General features: G+C 38.6%; 1 protein-coding gene across 6 annotated transcripts; it reads right to left on the minus strand.

Moving 5' to 3' along the window:
• Positions 1-3,887: 3,887 nt before the first annotated feature.
• LOC133788923 (topless-related protein 1-like) lies at positions 3,888-8,042 on the minus strand. 6 transcript variants are annotated; one of them, XM_062226585.1, is made up of 16 exons: positions 7,803-8,042; positions 7,551-7,654; positions 7,133-7,276; positions 6,937-7,041; positions 6,608-6,661; positions 6,386-6,521; positions 6,198-6,270; positions 5,967-6,117; positions 5,818-5,891; positions 5,650-5,698; positions 5,490-5,563; positions 5,310-5,405; positions 5,125-5,219; positions 4,767-4,868; positions 4,413-4,520; positions 3,888-4,318 (listed from the first exon to the last, which is right to left on the minus strand). In XM_062226585.1, the coding sequence occupies exons 6-13, from the start codon at positions 6,466-6,468 to the stop codon at positions 5,214-5,216; spliced, it is 606 nt and encodes a 201-aa protein (XP_062082569.1). In that variant the 5' UTR covers positions 6,469-6,521; positions 6,608-6,661; positions 6,937-7,041; positions 7,133-7,276; positions 7,551-7,654; positions 7,803-8,042; the 3' UTR covers positions 3,888-4,318; positions 4,413-4,520; positions 4,767-4,868; positions 5,125-5,213. The 6 variants fall into 6 exon arrangements, with proteins under 6 accessions (XP_062082569.1, XP_062082573.1, XP_062082568.1 ...); XM_062226589.1 differs by lacking the exon at positions 6,608-6,661 and having other exon boundaries at positions 6,389-6,521; XM_062226584.1 differs by lacking the exon at positions 6,608-6,661.
• Positions 8,043-21,299: the final 13,257 nt, after the last annotated feature.

Raw genomic sequence — 21,299 nt, forward strand, 5'->3', positions numbered from 1 at the left:
TTATACTCGGCTGGGGGTGAGCCTAGGGGTATAAATGGGAATTTAGCGAGCATATTGGAGTCTATTTTTAACATTGAGAAATATAATTGGAGATTAGTTAGGTATCGGGAATTAAGCGGGAAATGTTAGAGACACTCGAGGAGTTAGCGGGAATTGGGTAAAATGCCCCTAAGTGGATTAAAGGGTTTGGATTTAATGGGGAGGGCATACTAGTAATTTAGCTTACAGAAGTTAAATAATACCAGGGCTTTATGTTAGTGGGATTTGTAGAATATTGGAGAAGTCTGAAAAAGAAAGAAAAGAGAAAAGGAAGGGAAAATAGAGCTGTACTCTCTAAGTCGGTTTATGTTTTCTTCACCAATTTCTTGAGGGTTTCTGGAGTAAAACTCAGAGGAAAGTTAGTCCAATTAAGCCACAAGGTTTCTGAGCAAAGATTGAGGATTTGGCAAGGGTTAGCAGGATTAGGCCATCACTTGAGGTAAGGTTCTGTAATCTCTTCAGTTGCTGGTTTGGTTTTGTTTCTGGTTTTTAAGCTATGGTGCTTAAGTTGAATTGGATGGAACTTTAGGAATTCAGGCTTAAGACTGAGGAGAGGCAAGCCAAGAAGGTTTAGAGACAGCTTGTGGTCGAAATTCTATCAAAGGTATTAAGCCTAAACTCTAACTTTGTTGTTCAGCTGGTTTTGATTGAGTTTTGGAGCTTAGGAGTGGCTATGGTGAATTCTGAGTTTGTGGATGCATGTGCTTGAGTTCTAGATGTTTGGGGTGCTTGGGATGAGTGGAATATGGTCGTGAGGTTGTTTTTGAGATTGGGAAAGAGTTGGAAGAGTTTTGGTTCGAGTTGGTTCGAGAAAATCGCAGAGGAGGAAAATTGGTGTAAATCTGTCTGTGACTAGCGCTACAGCGCTAGCCTTTGGGCGCTGTAGCGCTAGGCCAAGTTTGCTGAGGGATTTTGGCTTCTGTTTGTAGCGCTGTAGCGCCCTCCCATGAGCGCTGTAGCGCTACCCTGCTTCCTGAAGTGAATTTTAGGGTTGTTTGCAAGGGTTTTTGACCTAAGGTTTGGGGTTTGGTTCCACCACCTTGTTTGGTGGAACTAGGACTTCCCGGGGGCTCGGGATTGGCCCCGGGGCTAGGTTTTGAACTTGGGGATTTATAATGACTTTGGCCATGATTGTGTTTAGGTAAGCGCTAGGGCTCGAGGGGGATCGTGCTCAAGGAGTCAAGTGATCAAAGCTAGTGAATTGAAAGGTAAGAAAGCTGCACCTGATTATGTGGTTAGGTTGGGACTAAGTGTTCCCTATGCTTGTATACATTGTTATGTGAATGTGATTAACCATGTGAACATGATGGGACTAAGAGTTCCCTCCATTTGTATATCATGTCGTGTGATGGTGTTATTATGCCATGGGACATGCGATTACCGGCCTAAGGGTGTCGGAATCAATATTTGCGCACTGGGGCGCGGCTCGGCCACTGGTAGCTGAGGCAGCTTATTTATCACTGAGCTCGGTTAAGCTGGCCGGAGTCAGTGAGTATTACACTGGGGGCGGCCCTAATGAGCCGAAGACAGTGTGTTAAATAGAGGGTGCGACTAAGGGCGCCAACCCTGAATGTTATTTGATGGTTGTGACAATCTATTGGCTATGAATGTGAATATTGTGTTATGAATATAGTTGGTTGACTGTTTGGATGACAAACTGTTATTACTGATTGGATAAATGTTATGAAATATCGAATTCTTAGTTGAGCTTTGTAAAATATTAGATAAGTGTTACTGATCTTGCTATGTTATTATGCTTTCTTGCTGGGCCTTGGCTCACGGGTGCTACGTGGTGCAGGTTAAGGCAAGGGTAGGCTGAATCAACCATGAGTTGGAGAGCTCTGGGGGCGAGGTGTACATCGTCAGCTACTCGGCCGCCACGGTCGAGAGGTTGTACAGGAACGGAAACCTAAAATGTATATTTTGCCATTAGAGTGGCTTGAACTATTTGTAACTTCTAGAATTTGTTGTATCTAAGACACCTAAACCCTGTTTTGAGTCTCCATGTATTAAACCGTCATTTTTAGTGGAAATAGCCTGTTTGTGACCAAAATCTTTTTATTCTTACTCTGATAATGGTATAGAGTTTACACTTTGTCTGAATGACTTGGTTAGCAAGTCTTGCACTATTTTAAACACACAGTGTAACGGTCTTGGTTATCCAGGGCGTTACAGCTCCCATCAATTTTTTGACCATAAACAACCTCAATATAGTTATTACAACCTATTTGTTAGATCAAGATACCATTAAAACACCAAATACACAACAAGATCACCAATTCACAAACTTAAAGTTCTAAGCTTAGTTTTGCTTAAAAAATCTCATAATCAAAACTTCAATTCACGAATCCCAATCAAGTTTTAGATTTCATAGCAACCGAAATCATGTTTCTAACTCATACTTGTCCACCTAAATTGCCTAGTACCCACAAATTTTGAAATTGGAAACTAACCCCCATTTCAACCAAGAACACCAAATAAATGAAGAACATCAAAATTATAGTTTACCTCTCTAATTTTTTGAAAATCTCAGGTGTGGTTGGGTCTGGACAACTCCAAATCCCTTCCAAATACTTCAATTCTTCTAGGGATTCCTCAAATTAAAAACTTGGACTTAGCTCTTGTGGTTTGTGCTTTTGGGTGAGTTCTTGAAGAGAACCAAGGAGAAGGGAGAGGGAGTGTAGAACGTTAATGACCAAGGAGATCAACACTTAATAACTTTTTTGTCAAATTTTAGGTCAAAAGACCCTTTTGCCCCTCCCTTAACTATTCTTTTAATAAACCCCCAGGAAAATTTGGTCATTTTTCCTATACTTCCACTAAACCTCAAATTACCACAAATTCCCCACTTAACAACTAATCTATCAAACAAAAATATTCCCCCAACTTATTTCATTTTATCACTACACTTAAAATACTTGAAATTCTCAAAATACCCCTTGGCTCAGCTCGAGTCGAGTATTTATCCTCGTTGTGACTTTTTCGCTAAAATCGCTCGAAAGGACCCGCTCATGCCGCATATCACATATGTATCCACATAATAAAGTGGTCTCAAGCATATAACACATAAAATTACAATTATACCCTCAATGGGTCAAAATTAAGAAAACGCATCTTTTTCACAAAAATGAGTCTTTAAACACATTTGATACACGTAATCATGCATAATAAATCATATAGTCATATAAATTTCATAATTACCCCACGTGCTCTACCGACATGCTAAACAAAGTACTTAATCATATTAGGAGTTTTGAGACGCTGTAGTGCCTATCCTCGCCTCCGTGGGGAACTTCATGCACAAATGGCGATACTACAAGAAAATGGGGTCTTTACCTACCAATTGTAAGTGTAGGTAAAACTAGCCTAATGGTGGGTAATATGGTTTACCTACCAATATTGAATTGGTAGAGATTGGTAGGTAAAGGTTAGTGGGGAAAGAGTCTTTACCTACACTTATTAACACTGGTAGGTAAAAGAATCAGTGGACCCCACTAAGTTATAAATAAATTGATGAGTCATCAGATGATGTGTTTGATGACATGGCATCCTATGTGTATGCTGACATGGTTTTTGTAGTTTTACGTGTCTGATGACGTGGCATCATATGTGGCATCTTGCGTGGCATCCTACGTGGCATCATATGTGGCATCCTACGTGGTGTTATTTTATTAGTCCACATAGCATTATTTTATTGGTCTGTTACACAATTTATATTTTGTTCAAATTTAATAATTATGTGTAGGTAAAAGATAATAACAGTTATTTAATAACACACACATATATATATATATATAACCACAAATTGAGCTATGATAATCCTCCTGTAAATATTGGATAAAAACAGAAGCATACAACATGGTACAAATTTTATTATGTTATCAAGAAGAACATTTCACAAGTGCTGAGGATATACCCTTTGGAACAAACTTCCCAAAAGTTTTATTAAGTCTTTTGACTTTAAGCTTAACAAAGTCATATATCAGCTTTATATATATATATATATATTTATATATAAGCATAATGTTTTTGGTATATATTGTTATTAATTACATCCCAAGAGATTTATATCTTCGAGAATGGTACTGCTAAATCGATCATCATCACTAATCCCCACAATTGACAAATGTGTAGCCCACTTGGAGAGAACCCTGTTGATATCCAATTCCATTGGTGTCTAATGGCTTAAATATAATGTTAAAGTCCAAATCTAAGCCCCCATTGCTGCACTGATCCACAATCCTTGCTGTTATGGTTGCCCAGTTCTTGTATTCCTAAGCTGCAAATATATATATTCAAGTATATACCAAATCAATCAAATGAAAGTTACCAAAAAGCAAAGAAGAAAAAAGGTATAGAGCGAATGATCATACCCTCAAACACTTTCCACAAGAGTCCTTAAGAAGGTAAAGGAATATATAGCCTTTTCGTAAGTCGCCTCCGTGCTACTTCATCAAGTTCCTGGGGCCGATTCGTTGCTCCTGAAGGAGGAATCTATTAGCAAATTTACAGTGCATAATACCAAAAAGACCGGGAAAAAGATGGAGTTAATTTCAGCCATAGAATTCAAAAGACACATGTATCAGAACTACTGCCGAGTTGAGTCGTTTAACAATACTTATGATTAGAATTTGTTCACTGCCACTGTCAAAGCCTTCCATCTCACTGAGCGAAAAAGAGCAACTAATATATCTTCGAAGTAATATAAAATCAAGAACATACCTTACCTGAGAGAGAAGTGAATCAATTTCATCAACAAAAATCACAGCTGGTTGACGACAACTAGCAACTCCAAAGAGGGCTCGCACTAGCTTTTCCCCCTCGCCAATCTACAAAAAATTCATCACTAAAGCTATTGAAATAGTATGTTTTCTATGTACCATTAGTTACAAGGGTTTGATCGATCACTTTCTGAATGATGTAGATAAAATGCAAGAAAATAAGGATAAATCATAAATCCAAAGTACAGCAATAATGGTATTTGAATTAACTCAAGTTATGTTTAAAAATTTTCCAATCAGTTCCAAACTATTCATAAAGATAGATAATAATAATAATAATTAATGATAAATCTTGTACACGTACATGAACACTCCCCTTGTTATGAGGACACACTGAATGAACAGGAGCAGCATGGCCTTCAAAGGTATACAACTTTGCACCAGTAGCCACATTCACACCTATATATAGGATCCATAAAACCTTTAAATAAAGCAATGTTTACCACAGCCAACGAAATAATCTATTTTTTTCTTTCTTTTCTAACCAACCTTAATGGTCTTGTCATCACCACAGGTTATAGCACATAGTTGCATGGATGGTTTACAGAATGCAAGATCATTTACACTGCCAACATGGGCATCAATCTGTAGATAATATAATAAACATTATTAGAAAGGGAGAATAAAGCGTCCATACAATTGATAAGAGAAATATATTCAATGTTCTACCTCCAAGTGCTGTCGAATGTCATTTATACCACGATAATGATACAGCTGCATGATGTTTTTAGAAAATACAACTCCTGTCAAATGTAAAATTAATAAACTAGTTTAGTTTAACTGAAATATGAAATAATGACCAATACTCCAAACATATCTTCAAACTCACCAAATATACTACCATCGAGGGTCCATAAAACTCGCTTAATCATACCAGCCTGAAAGTCCATTAGAAATGGTGAGTGGTGACACAATCTGTGATGCAATAATCGTTGTATACTAATTGAAAAAGAAAATATGCATTTAATATCATTGAACTGGCTCTAATGTCCTCTACCTGAATACTTCGTGACATAAACTTTTCCCTTGAGCTAACTTCCCACAAGCTTATATTTCCCACGATATTTCCAACTGAACAAAAAGAAACTTGTCAAAATAACAACTTAAAATGACTGTAATTCAGAGGTTAAGCTCACAAAAATTTACCTAGAAGTAGTGTGTGTTGAGTGGGATGAAAGTCCATGGTGGTGGTAACAGATCCCTGATCTAGTAATCTTGCAACAGTTTTGGGGAAGTCATCAGTCGGATTAAACACTTCGTTGTTACTTTGACCTGGAATATTTCCTGGGAAAATAGTCTACAGAAAAGGCATAAGTACAATAATGCTTTGATCCAAAGACCAGATTGTTTAGTCCTTATCATGCTTTGAGACTTTACCGGTTCTGAAACTCCAGGGAACCTCATTTTTATTGCACCTTCAGAATCCCCAGGATCCTTTTTGCCATTGCAGCTATAGCAGAAATAAAAAAATCAGAATCCAAAAGACATTTTGCACTAGATTTTAACATCAGTAACATAAGATCTTTAACCAGTATTTTGATAGACAGGTTAGAAAGCAGTACGACAACCTGGTTTGCCTTGAGCACCAAAGCCAATACCCCCTCCTGAAACTCCTGGATGATTTACATTTGATTGAATAGACATCCATGTAGATAATGGCGTTTGAACCGGTGCAGCTGGTGTAGTTGGTGAAAGGAAGGGCTGGTAGGAGAAGAAAAAAATTGACAAATAAGACAACTAGCTCAAATTATTGCACATAAAAAAAAAATCCCCAACTTTATCAGTACCCCATTTGCAGCCGTTGAAAGAAAGTAATCAGTCCTTGGTGCCAAATATCAGACCTAGTTAAGAAAACTAATTCAATAGGCTTTAACAAATATTTGTTTCTTTTGCCACTTGAGACTAGCTCAAATGATTCAATGAATAAGTGGAGGTCCAAGATGCAGGGCTCTAAATGTATCTTATAAAAAATAAACAAAGCAATTTCTTTTTAAATAATAATTCTACATACATCTGGAAGTTTCACTTCTCTACTAAGACAAAAAGAAAAATTAATAAAAAAAAAATGGAACATGAGAAAATTTAAAGATAAAACACAGATAAGAAAATATTATACCTCAGACTGATCATGATCATAGCGCACCAGAAACCTACAGCGACAGCCCCTTACATCATGTCTTCGTCTTTGAGCATCAAAATAAAGAGCCTGCTCCTTACCTTCCTGCAAAATGTTTTTTTACCTAATGTTTAAGAAAACGCAAACAGTTGTAACCGTTAAAATATGATTTCCAATAACACTAAATGAGTTCCACCTGAAAACAGAGTATGAGATCTCCAGGAAGGATTGCAACACACTCTGAGGATTCACATGGGAGAGAGCGCTGCCTCACGTGCTTTTTTACATTAACCCACTCATCCTCTTCAGGTCCAAAACCAGCAAATCGAATCAGCACTTCCTAAACAGCCAAAAAATTGCAATCAAAACAGTCAAGCAAGTAAAAGCAGTGTCAAATTCAAAAGTAAAAGCAATGCCATTCAACTTAAATGGAATACATTCTTGGAAAATTAATTGGACAGAGAATAGGTAAAGCCCATATAACATATTACTAAACGATATTAAAAAGTAAAAACCAAGTACTTAGAGCAGCTTTAAGATCCTTTTCCCTCATTTAAATATTTTTATAAATTGAGCGCTTATGCTACCCATAATATTTAACCATATGGACATACCAAAGCCTCTCTTTACCCAGACCACGAGCCCAGACCCACGCCTCTCCCCCGTCACCGTCGTAGCCTTGCCGTAAATTGATCGGACTAATAGCATAGGATCCTCTCTTTGTGAGAGAAAACAAAGTGAGAAAGAGAACCATTTAAGATAAAACATTACAAACCCATATACCAAAATAACATTAGAAAACATGTATTACTACCTAACTAATCACAGATCGTCAAACAAGAGGCTCGGGGTAGTTGGAATCTCACCGGAAAACGCAAGAGGCGGACGGCTTCGGACCGTTGGTTGACAGCCCTGGGCAGCGCGTATGGTGGTGATCTCGCGGGGGTCGACGTTTCGAGGGCCGGTGGTTCGATTGGGCTGGCGCGTGTACGGCTTCGGCGATGGGACGATGGCCGTTCGGGCCTGGCAGAGGCAACACAGTGAGAGAGAGAAGGAGGGTTCGGGGAAGATAGAGGAAAAGAGGGAAAGAGAAATGATGTTTCAGATTTTTTTTTATTTTAAAATTTTCTTATTTATTTAATTGATTAAAACTAATATCTAATAGGCCAAATGGCAGACACGTATTACAACAAATTTAACACATAAGCTTATTTACTCCACATAAGCTTCCAAATAAGCATTTATAATAATAAAATAATATAATGAAAATAAAAAACGGAGGGAAAATTGAGCGGGAATGGTGAAAAAATTTCCCTTCATAATATATATAGGTAAAGATCATTACCTACTAATATTATTGGTAGGTAAAGCTCTGTTCAGAAATATAATATAATAGACTAGCATTTACCTACTAATTTTATCTACCAATAAATATTGGTAGGCAAAACATTACTTTCCCTACCAATATATATTGGTAGGTAAAATATTGGTAGGTAAATATCAGATTTCTTGTAGTGCGAATATAGGTGGCTGCTCCAAACCCCACCATGGTCGGATGGCCCAAGATGGTGTTATAAGTGGAAGAGCAGTCCAACACCACGAAGGTGCAATATTTGAAGGCTCACTACGGAACTTCTCTAAGTGTCACTAACATCTTGATCTGCCCCATGGGAATCAAATGTTCACCTGAGAACCCGTAAATTGTCGAGGTGCATGGGGACAAATCACTTGTCATAAGCCCGATCTTCTTGGAGGCTTTCTTGAAAAGGATGTTCACCGAACTCACTTTATGCACTAGGATCCTAGCCACCTTCTTGTTGGATATCAGGCTCTTAATTACTAATAGATCGTGGTGGGGGAAGTGCACTCTCTGAGCATCGTCCTTGGAGAAAGTTATGATATGGTCCGTCATCCAGCGCATTTGTGTCGGGAGTTGGGCTAATGAAAGCACTTCATCATCATGGTTGAGGGCCCTCACGTACCTGTTGTCTGAGCCCCTTGATGTGCCCCCCAAGTAGGGTCCCTCAGAGATGGTCCCTAATCGTCCGTTGACTGGAGGAGGTCCATGGGCCACGGGCTGCGAAGTAGCCAACACATGGCATTGAGCATGTGGAGGTGCCATTTGTTGGAATGGGAATTGAGCCTAGGCTGGAGCCTGAGCTGGGTGTGCTCCATCCCTAGCATATTGGTGAAGATGCCCTAACTTGATGAGATTCTCAATCTCATCACAAAGTTGTCTGCATTCGTTGGTATGGTGTCCAATATCGTTATGAAACTTGCAAGAATTCGTAGTGCCCCTTCGCTCCCTTTCTCTTTGGATGGGCAGGGGTCTCCGGTAGTGGACCTGTTGTTCTCTGGGTGTGGAAATATTCTCAGGAATATCAACCAGGTTGGTGTACTCAGAGTTCTCATGATCATATTTCTCCTCAGGAGCATCAACTCTCTTTGATTTCTTACTTCCTTTGCCTTTTCCCCTACACTTACTTTCGCTTGAGCCCTCGCTGGCTCAAATGACTAGGTGGGGGCAGCTGCTCCAGCACTGAAAGCAGGCTGAAAAACATTAAATCTAGCAGGAACTAGTCCATATCTAGTGAAAGTGGTACTGTAGTCGGCTTGAGGAACAACTAGACTTTACTGTGGGGCACTCATAACACTCATTTTCACTCGAGTGTAAGGCGAGAATTGGGGACCCGGAGCTGTGGTGACAGGGACTGTAGGTGTAACGCCCTAGATAGCCAAGACCGCTACACTGTGTACTTATAAAGGTGCAGGACTTGCTAATCAATTCATTAATTTAAAAACGTGTCACTAAACATGTATGAGCTAGGGTTAAAAAGGGTTTTGGTCTCAAAAGTTTCACTTTATATAACTAAACAGTTTTATACACGGGATCCCAAAAAGAAATAGAGTTTAAAAGTTGATTTACAGAATTCCCAAAATACAGACAACCATCAACCATACTAAGGAAAAATAGACATTTCTGGTTCTCGCGTCCCTGCCTAATTCCCAACTGTGGCGGCTGAGCAGCTAGTCATGTACATTCAGCTCGCAGAGCTCTCCAAGTCAGGGCTGATCAAGCTTGCCCTTGCCTTTACTTGTACCACGTAGCACCCGTGAGCCAAGGCCCAGCAAGAAAACATAACGTGCAACACAGACACCAATAACAAATAGTCAATCCTTTAAGCACGATCAATCATTAAATATTTCACATTAACCGTTCAGCACATACTCAAAAATCAAAGATGCAACTAATCACAAATAACATTCAAGTCTCATAATAATCAGGTCGCAAAATAGTCAGGGCCAACAACTTAGGCCACACACTATGTTTACCCCATTGACTCCGGCCCGCTTAAACCGAGTTCAGTGCAAAATAAGCTTTCCTCGGCTACCAGTGGCCAAGCCGCGCCCTGTGCTCTAGTGTAACCCTTGGCATTCTTAGGCCGTTGGTTCACTGTTACATGGCATAATACAATCCTTTCAGATATACATATTAGGGAGCCCTTAGTCCCATTACGAATACACAATCGGGTGCAGTTTTCTTACCTTTAGTTTTTACGTTCACTGATTACGAGCGACACTCCTCGAGCACAATCCGTTCCCGAGCCCTAGCTTTAACACCTAGTCACAACCAAGGTATTGGATCCCATTAATATTCAAATAAGGGTTTCTGGGTACAATACTAGCTTCCGAGACATCGAATTCCACCAAGCACGGTGGGGAGATCGATCCCGAGCACCCTAGGCTAGACTCTCGTGCCCAAAATCTCCAAATGCTCAAGAATGCACCTAAAGGCTATGTCCCTTGAAGCCTAGCCACAGCCCCCACACCTAAAACAAAAACCAGGGCCCCCAGCAAGCAAACACGCTGTGGCCCTACCCAAGGGCACCATGGCACTCTCCCCTGGCTGAGCCTCCTTGGCTCTCTTACTTCGTAGCGCCGCAGCGCTCTAGAACAGAGCTGCGACCCTCTGCTTCGTGCCCAGAAAAACCACCATATCTAACATCCTAACCCCATCCAAAACCATTCCAAAGCACCCTAACTCAAAATCCATTAATCACAAAACTTTTATCATGACTCTAACAACATTATCCAACAAAATTCAGCCCAAAAACCTACTAAAACTCCATTTTGATTCTCTGAAACCCAGCAACTCTAAACACCAAAACCTGTCATGCAAAACTCAAATTTTAACCTCTGAATACGAATTGAAGCTTACCTCTTTTGCTGAACCACCTTCTTGACGAATTCCTGAGCTAAAATCCAAGCTTCTCAGCTTAATTCAACCCTTAAACATCAAAACCATAAACTCCCTTAATACCCAGTCAAAACCCAAATTTCAAATGCTTAGAGATATGATTAAACCCTTACCTTAATCTTAGTTGAGCTTCCTTAGCTGAGCACTGGATTTAACCTACAAGTTTCCAGCCCAAATCACAAAATTCCAGCTGATTTCTCTTGAATTGTCTATGGTTTCTTGGGAAATAAAGAGGAGAGAGAGAGAGATTGAGTCGATTTGTGTTTTGTTCCCCTGTTTTTCATTAACTTAGTCTAATCCTAATCGGTTAAGTCAATCCCGAGGCTCAGGGTGCCAGAAACGTCCCCGAGGGAAAAACGGTAAATTTCCCCAATATTCCCGCTTAAGTTTTCTATCCTCAAATATATCTCCATATATTTATTTCCATAACCCGATAGTCTAAATAACTACCCGATACCTGAAATACTCCTTGACTTGTCCAAAGTCAAATACTAAGCCCCGTTGTGACTTTTCCCGCTATCTAGCTGCCTAGGATCGCCTCAAGTCACTCACTACAAATCAACCCACATAATAATGTGGTTCTCATAGATATAACATTTAACCATATTTACATTCAAATAATCATACAAGCATGCATTAAATCAATAAATTCACTCATAAGTCAATTATGCCTTCCCGGGACACTAATCAGGGCCCTTAAGCCATATTAGTGATTTTGGGTCGTTAAAGTAGGAGCTGGAAAGGAAACTGGTACTTCGAAAGCTCCAATTTGGACATCCTCCCAATGGATATATTTTTGGGCTTGACAAATGAAGTTGTCGAGCCAATGGCATCCGCACCTTTGCAGGTCATCCCATAGTGGAGAACCTGGTCGGATGCCAGCTTCCAAGGCCATCAATTGTTGGCCATCATTGACCCTCTTGGTCCTCGCAACTTCTTATTTAATGAAATTTATGTACTCTTTAAGGGTATTGAATGGTCATTGCTTAATGCTAGCCAAGGCATTGACCTTGAAGTGAACCTTCTTAGCAACTATGAACTGTCTTCGGAAGGTGGCGGATAGTTGGTGCCATGAGTGGATGGAACCTCTTCTGTTCTTCTTGAACCACTCGTTGACTGATCCCACTAAGGTTAATGAGAAGTAGTGGCATCTAGCATCCTCAGAGACACAATGCACAAACATCAATCGGTTTAACTTGGACAGATGGTTGAAAGGGTCAGTAACTCCACTGTAAGGAGTGATGTCTGACATCTTGAAGCCTCGAGGTAACGAGACTTCAACAAAGTGTGAGGCAAGTGGATCCCCATCTTCATTCTTCAAATCAGAGTCTTGGCCCTGTCTCATGGCCATCTTAAGCATTATCTCTTTTAGGCTCTCTAACTCTGCATGGATAGGGTTGTGGTTGGCACGTTGTGCCAGGTATGCCCCTTAGTTGGGTATGGTTTCTCGCCTTCGAGCATTGAGTTTTTCTCAGAGGTCTGGTTGTGGGTTTCTCTAGGGGAGGTCCTCAGGAACTACCCTATTCTTGCACGCGTTTAGATTGTCTCGCAAATCAAGCTGCGTGCTTCTGTGGCAGCCATCCCTAGGAAATCCTACTTCTATCTCCCCGTCAGAATCTATGTAATCATTGTTAACCGAGACTTCTCTCCTATTGGCCCCTCGCCTGGGGTTTCCCCAGGGTTGGTGATGCATAAATGGGATTCTTGCTCCAGGCCTGACGTAGTCAGTTGTAGCGCGCATGGGTGGAAGACCCCAGACTCTGTAGACATTGTTTGCCTAGCGGTTTCCAAAGACCTCGTGAGCTTCTTCAGGGTCATAGGCTCTTCTCGGGACATCAATGGGCTCAGAAGCCCGACGAGTCCTCTTCTATTTTTGGGGGCCTTAGCCTTATCTCCTCCACAGGCTGAATGCACGAGTCGTACTCTAGCTGGGTGCACAAGTGGCACGCCAGATGGCTTTTCTTGTGCCGTGTCAGCGGGGTGCATGGGAGGTACGCCCGCTAGTTGCACAGGTGGCATTAAATCTGGGTGCGCAAGTGGCATGCCAGCTAGTTGCCCAGGTGGTACTTCTCCCTGAGGGTCCACTTGCAGCCCTTGAGCCGCCAAGGTGGCCTTCATGACGTTAACCACCTCATATAAGGCGACGATGTTACCTTTCTGAGCCTCTATCTTCTGTTGTTGGGAAGTAACTTGGTCTCTAAGGGACACCACTTTTGGTGGCTCCTCTGTCTGGTACGACTGAGAATATTCACTCTCATAGTCGTCTTTGTCCTAACCATCATAACCATCGTTACCATCGTAACAACCATTATTGGCCACCTACGGATTAGCTGGTGTAGGTGGTTGGCTTGGTTCTCCTCCCACATCGGTGGAGGAGGGAGTGTCGTCAAGGAGATTCCTTCTTGTGGTTACCATTTCTACATCTCAAGAATTTTCAACCTCTTAATGAAAGCACCAAAATATTGATTAGCTTTTTCGCTAACAACTACTTAATCAAAGCTTAAAGAAATAGAGATCGAGACGCGAGATTTTACGTGATTCAAGTTACAAATTAACCCTAGTCTACTAGTCACTTGTATTTAGGATGTTAGAGGCTTGCAAATGTCATGCTTCTATGAAGGTTTCCAATCAGCGTTTTGGCAATGCTCTGAAAACAAGAAATGAATCAAGGACACTTTACAAAGTGTGCCCTAGCCCTATTTATAGATGACTGAGGGAAATTAGTTCCCTAATAAGGACTAATTACAAATATCCTCATTTAATGGGGACTTATTAAATGTACAATAAATGATAAATTCCTTCATTTACAATGTTTGAGGGTCCCTGCGTATCCCAGTGAGTCCAATACGAGGTATCAACCCACTACTTTATGGGGCAACACGCTCCTAACAGTGTCAAGGGATAACTGCACGTTTTCCCATGTCAGACGATGTCGTGAGACATCCTGTTGTTGCTTGTACGGAATCGACACCACAATATATTCAACAGTGAATGTCGGATGGCTGCTTGTGGTCCAGGGTTACTATGCTTGACACCTGGCAACTTTATTCCAAGTCTGGAGGATGATTCTCGCAGACCTGGAGGACATGAGTAGACGAGACGTTCTTGTAATTATGACTTGGAGCAACATCCTGGAATGTGGTCCTCTGGACGTAGCATTTCCACGAGGACAGTCTCCTCTGGTGGTGGTGAACAATGTTTGGAGGCAAGTCTTTCCTTCTGTGGGGCTCCAAGCAATCTCCAAGGGAATTAATTAGCTTGCATGAAAGCTTAAATACTCTTTAATGCATGCCACAAGTTAGTTTGTGAAAATACAGACAACATAAGTATTTTGGCTCTCACTTGTTGAGAACAAAAAGCAAGAACAATGCGTAAACTTTCATCTTTCTATTATCATAAAATAAGTTGACATACTTGTTTTAATCCTCATGATTCTTATGTTATTGATGTAGTTTAGAAAGTAAGATGTAGAAAGCAAGGACAATACACAATATGTAGATTGTAAAGGTAAGGTGAAAGATAAACCAACTAACATTGAGTTGTAAAGGTAAGGTGAAAGATAAACTAACTAACATTGAGTTTCATCCATGCACTTATAAATGGTATTACTTTCCTACAGGACACTGTAACAGTTGTGATTCATCTTATGTAATTTAAAGCATTTTAAAATAATAAAATTTGTTGTGCCACCACTAACGGAGCTAAGGGGTTTTTTTTTTTCCTAAAAGATTAATGGCTCACTACCATTTGTTTTTGGCTCCCTTATTGTGGTCCACTCATTACACTTTCGTTGCTTACACAACTTAGGCAGATCTAAAACCAACAAAAACATAGTGGTTGTGTATATTGCAGGGAATCACTGTGCTTGAGAAAAAATAAAGATGAAGAAAAAAAAACTTATAGGGGTTGTTGAGAGAATTTAATATATTTTACAAATATACAAGGAGTTTGAGAAAGTATTTTATCTCCCTTGACGATGTAAATTTTGAGATTTGTGAGATGTAAATTTTGAGATTTGTGAGAGTTCAATGCAAAGTAGGTCATTCTGGAACTGAATCAGTATTAAATTATTTATGTTGATTGTATTTCTTAATTGGTATTCTTTTTTTTTTTTGGTAAATGGCCGCTAAAATACTTAATATTTGGGATAAGTTGAAAAGGGATAATTACATTAAGTACGGTGTTTAGGAAAAAAAGTCTAAATATACGGTAATATAAAATAATTACACATTTACGGTATTATGTAAACTACTGATCATCATCATCAACATATGTATATATTGACTGGTTTTTGAATATACGGTAATATAAAATAATCCCTTGACTAGTTTTTAGATATATATATATATAATATATGTATATATTGTGATGAACTTAATTTCAGTCGATAGATATATACATATACTGGTTAGAAAGTGTATCATCATCATATACATATATAATACATGTATATACGGTTAGAAAGTGTTGTTAATGGTTTTTTCATCTTCTAATCTCTTGACTGGTTTTTGAATATATATATATAATATATGTATATATTGTGATGAACTTAATTTCAGTGGATAATTCCATTGTTTTTGTTTTAGATTTATTACTTGGGTAATTGAGAATAATTGTGATCCGGGTTTTGATTTCTCTCATAGTAAAGAAGAAGACATTTTCAAATGATTTCTTAACTATAAAATATTTTCGTAAATATTAGTTACAAAAATATATTTCTTAGTTGTAAAACTATATTTGTAAACTATTGTTACAAAAATAAAAAATTTAGTTACAAATTTATTTGGAAGTTTTATCTAAAAAAACAAAAAAAAAAAATCTACAATTCTATAATGGATTTTGTAAATATTATTTACAAACACGTAACAGATATTTACAAGTTTGTAACAGATATTTACTAGTTAGTAAACGTTGTTCACAAAAAATTGTATTTTACAGCTTTTATTTATGATTTTGCCACTCCGTATTTACAATTTTGCCATTCCGTGTTTTTATCCAAAAATTCCGTATTTTTGTAATGCACCGTATTTTTTAGATTTTTTTTAACTTTTAGTGTATTTTTGTAGATTTCCCAGTTGAAAATTAGCCAGTTTAATGAGTTCTTAACTAAAATTACCTCCTAAATATGTTTAGTTTGGTTCTACCCATTTTTATCATAGACAATTCCAAAAATACCCTTGACCACATGATTCTCTTCTAAAAACAGTATCCACAGATTATAAGGATATAATAAGTATATTGATTGAAATAGTGGGTATTATACTAAAACTTAAAAATTGTAGATAAAAAAAGGACTTACCTAAGAGTGGCTACTGGATCTAATTTCTACTTAATATTTTTAAAAAGTTATTTTTTTTTTGCAGCAAATATACTAAATGTCTTCAAAATGTTGCATTTTTATACCTAAATTTTTTTTACGGTAAATATACTCAATATTTTTAAAATATTGCACTTTTATACCTACTTTTAAAATTAACATTTTAAATACATTGAGTATATTTACAGAAAAAAAAAATAGTATTAAAGTTCAACTTTTTAAAAACATTGAGTATTTTAGTTGCCATTTACTTTTTTTTTTTATCATGTACTGATTTGTGATGATTGGTGTTTTTGAGCAGGGGTTTGTGATATTTTCGGTTAACTTAACAACATTTTACTTGAAACGTACATATGCAAATTCAATTTCTATCCACACTACTCAATTTTATGGCTGGATTCAATAATTAGAACTGAGCAGCTATAATAACTTGCTTTAATAAATTGACTCAGAAAAAGCCACAGCTACCAGTTTAAAGGGAAATAAAAGTACAAGCTGACTGAAATGGATATGCTTACTGGTTTAGGTCCTACAATGATGCTTCTATACCATCCCAATTCCATGACTTGAAAATCATATATTGCCATTGACAGAAAGGACTTAATTTGTACACTTTAAATTGTTTAGTAATTGGTCTATTTGTTCATAACAAGAAAAGCAGGCTTCTCATAAATTGTTTCGGCCACTTAATGTTTTTGATTAGAAGAAAGCGATTCTCAAGATATTGATCAGATTATCTATCAAAAGACCAAACTATAAGCTGTTTGAAGTAACTTCCAAATTCAGTTGTGGTACATAATGGAATGTAGTCGAAGGACGTGATTAATAATATGATGTTTTAAAATTGACATCAAAACTTATGTATGAGCAGATCCAACTCTGCCAATCGGATGAGATCAGAGTAAGTTGAATGTATGAATTTATAAGGACTGTGGTCCATGAAGGCTTTGCCATGTGCTTGCTCTTTCCTCTGTCGTACGACAGAGCCAAAAAAAGAAAAAGAAAAAAATTCAAAGCCTAAACTAATTTCAAGTGGGCCATGAATGAAAATTATCAAAACAAGTTAAAAAAAAAACAATAATTGTAGGTTTATTTTCTTATTTTATTTTGTTTTGTCGACAAAAGATCAATCATGGCATCAATGAAAATCTTGAATTAATTATAAAAAGAAAAGGAGAGGGTAAGGGTCATCACCATTTCAAACCATAACACTATCTAATCCTAAAATAAATTTAGTCAAGTCAAGTCATGAGTAACATGATTAGCTTCTTTCATGACATGGCTAATAACAACACTAGGGAAAGAAGATAGTGTAATACGAACAAAATTAGCAAAATCACATAAAACAGAAATATTGTTACAATCTTTAGATAATGCATCGACTAACATTTTACAATCCGACTCAACAAAATTAAAATGAAATGGTCTTGGAAGCATCACGTGAGAGCTGAAAACAAAGCTTGAGCTTCCATCAAAAGATGAAAGAATATGGCCCCTCCAAAGAATAGTAACCACAAAAACAATACAATAAATAATTTCTTCAAATCATGTATAGAAGTTACAATAAAATAAATAATTTCTTCAAATCAAGTAAACTTATTACCTATCAAAAGTATATGTTTGTCCATTAATAGTAGAATAGTAGTTTTACAAACTATTAGCAAATAAACTAGAGATATACTTAGAACCATCTCAAACTTTTCAAGGGACCTACACAAAATTTTTAAATGAGTTTTTTTTTTCTAAACATTTTTATATATTAATTAATAAAAATATTACATTCAATTAATAAAAATAGTAATTTTAAGGGTAAAAATGTAAAAAAAATATTGTGAAGTTAATTTAAGAAGTAATACACTTTTATATTTTATTTTCCTTGATAGAATCATTATTTCTTTTCTTCATAAATTTTTATGCATATTGATATTTTTAAAACTAAATATTTATTTTTCTGCAAGAAAAAAATATTATTCTTTTGTTTAAAATAATATGTTAATTTTTCTATATATATCATAAATAAAGAATTTTAAAAATTAATTAATAGGCCTAATTTTTTTTTTTAAATTCTGAAACTACACTTACTAATTTCACTGTCAAACTTTTCTTATACAATAGGCCTTTATATTTATTTTTAATCAATTTTGTGTAACCATAAGTTAACATAGGTATCCATATATCAACATAATAAAATTCTATTAAATTTCTCATAGCATATGCATTTAAAGTTTCTTTTAGAAAAATCTTCATATGTCTTCCTTATTCTTAGAAAAAAAAGCCATAAAGTTTGCAGTACTTCCTTACTTACATTCAATGAAAAAAAAAAAAACATAAGTTTTGGAGAAAATTGAATCAATTTTATTACTGTTACACTCAGATTTCGAGACCTGAGGTCGTGACCTCGAAAGCTGGATTCGTCAGGTGTGAGCTCGCGATAGCTAAAATACATGTTTGTGATCTAGACGCCAAACCCTCGAAGCAAGGTGGCAACCTCGAAGACAGGTAGCCTCGAAGTCATTTCTAAGCTCGAAAGACACAACATCGAAGTATATCCATTATCGGGTATCCTCGGATCAAAGTGGCCCGAGCTTGGCATGGGTGTGAGCCCGAAATGAGGCTACCTCGGTGGTATTTACCCGCTCCAAGCTGGCCCTGAGGAAAGTAATACAACTCGTAATTTACTCAGAGACCTAGACTAACATGATGCTGATTGCTGACCTCGAACGGCTTAGTGAGTCATCTGATGAGACGCAGTCCATGCATTCAAGAGATATTTATTGTTGTAACTTTCCTACAATAAAGGGATATTAACTAGGCGGTTATACGCCCCCTGGTCTTCAGGAGACGTTTCCTTGTATATGGGAGTTACAAACTTAAAAGTAATTAAATTTATTAATTTACAGAATAACTTCCCGAAACATGTGGGATTGGGTTTTGAGATCTCCTCTATAAATAGAGATGTCATGTACCTTTGTAAAGGACCGAATTTTTGTGATCTGGAGAGACATTCTGGAGAATTCATCCCTAAAGGATTTCTAGAAAATTCCAAAGTCCTAAAAAATTGACTCGTGGACTAGGCAGAGTTAACTGCTGAACCACGTAAAAAACTCTCATTGCTCCAATGTATTATTCTTCTTTGCCATAGTTATTACTGTTTACGTGCTCTACATTTTAAGTTGATGAAAAATGGCGTCAATAGTTTGGTGCTTTCATTGAGAGGCTTAAGCGGTACAATCCCTGAACAGCTATGGCCGCGAATGATCAGAATATTCCTGAAGAAAACTATCCACGACGCCCTGGGAAGCAGCCAATGGTAAATCCAGAAACTGAAGAGAGAAGTGAGTCCTTCGATTCTCGGGGACCTCCAGCACCTCCGGCCCCAAGGGATGATGAGGACATGTACTATAATTCTAAATGGTACGTCCCCATTGTGGAACTTGAAAACTGACAGTTGAGAAAACAGTTGGCTGAGGCCAATAAGCGGAACGAGGAATTGGCTAGGTTGGCCGCGGAGGCCCAAGCGGCTTAGCCCCCACCTCCGCATGAGAACCAAGCCCCACCTTCGCAGAACGTGCATGTTCCTCCCCGCAGGCCTCATGGGCGACCTCGGAAAAACGCTTCCACAAGGAGACCGGAGCAACCTCCGCCACCGGCGGAGAAACCTGCTCCCTCGAGACCCCAGAGAAGTACTCGGGCTAAGGCTCCGGTTAACTCAACTGCGGGGGTACCAGCGGAAACTGGGAATAACCGAGCCCCTGCAGAGGCTCGGACTCAGATTCCTAGTAACACGCAAAATGTTACCGAGCCAACACGGGTGAATTCAGGACCGTCCAGGCCCCGAAATGGGTGGCAGCCACTGTCACCCATACGATTCCCTCCGCCACCTATAAGATACCCTTCATCGCCTCGCAGGAACGCTCAACCAGCTCAAGATGATGAGGAAAGGCGTGCAGGAAGGAAATAAGGAAATAGAGAGGCCTTCAGGGAGCGGAGAGGCGCCCAGCCTACAAGAAGTCAAATGTCTCGGTCTCGCACTGCAGAGACGAGGCAGCATGAAAGAGATTCATCTCGGAATAATCATGCCACAAGCCTCGCCAGTGATGACTCAGGAGACACTAAATCAGTCAGCATGTATGATCAAGGTCGAAGAAATACTAGAAACCATAGGAACCGCTCCGACCTGCGGGAACACCTGAATCAAAATCGGGGTAGTGGTAACCCATCGAACCCGGACCTGAGAGATCGCCTAAATGGGCGCAAAGATCCCCTGCGAAGGCGCGAGCCTAGAATTGTGATCAATGTTAGCCAATTTCAGGCAAGACCCCCTGCGGACCCTGTTCAGGAAAGAATTGATCAACTGGAAAAGGCCTTTAGGATTTTGCAAAATGAGCGAGGTCGGAGTCGGGACGAGGATTCTGATGAGGAGCTCGAACCATTCGCTCCCCATATTTCCAACACTCCGTTTCCTCAAGGGTTTCAGATTCCTCATGTCCCACCTTTTGAAGGGAAGTCCGACCCATACGATCATCTGAGTACATTTAATACCATAATGAGAGCAAGTAATGTGGGTTACGAGCTCAGATGCATGTTATTTCCAGCATCGCTTACAGGACCAGCAAAAAGTTGGTTCGAGAAATATAAAAGACATTCAATCACTTCTTAGGATCAGCTATCAAAGGACTTCAAGAAACACTTTAGAGCCATGATCGGGGTAAGACCCGAGGCATCAACTCTGACCAACGTTCGGCAACAGCCAGGTGAAACGTTGAAAAGCTACCTTACGAGGTTTCA

The sequence above is a fragment of the Humulus lupulus genome, chromosome 7 (assembly GCF_963169125.1).
Source record: "Humulus lupulus chromosome 7, drHumLupu1.1, whole genome shotgun sequence".
Classification (NCBI taxonomy): domain Eukaryota; kingdom Viridiplantae; phylum Streptophyta; class Magnoliopsida; order Rosales; family Cannabaceae; genus Humulus; species Humulus lupulus.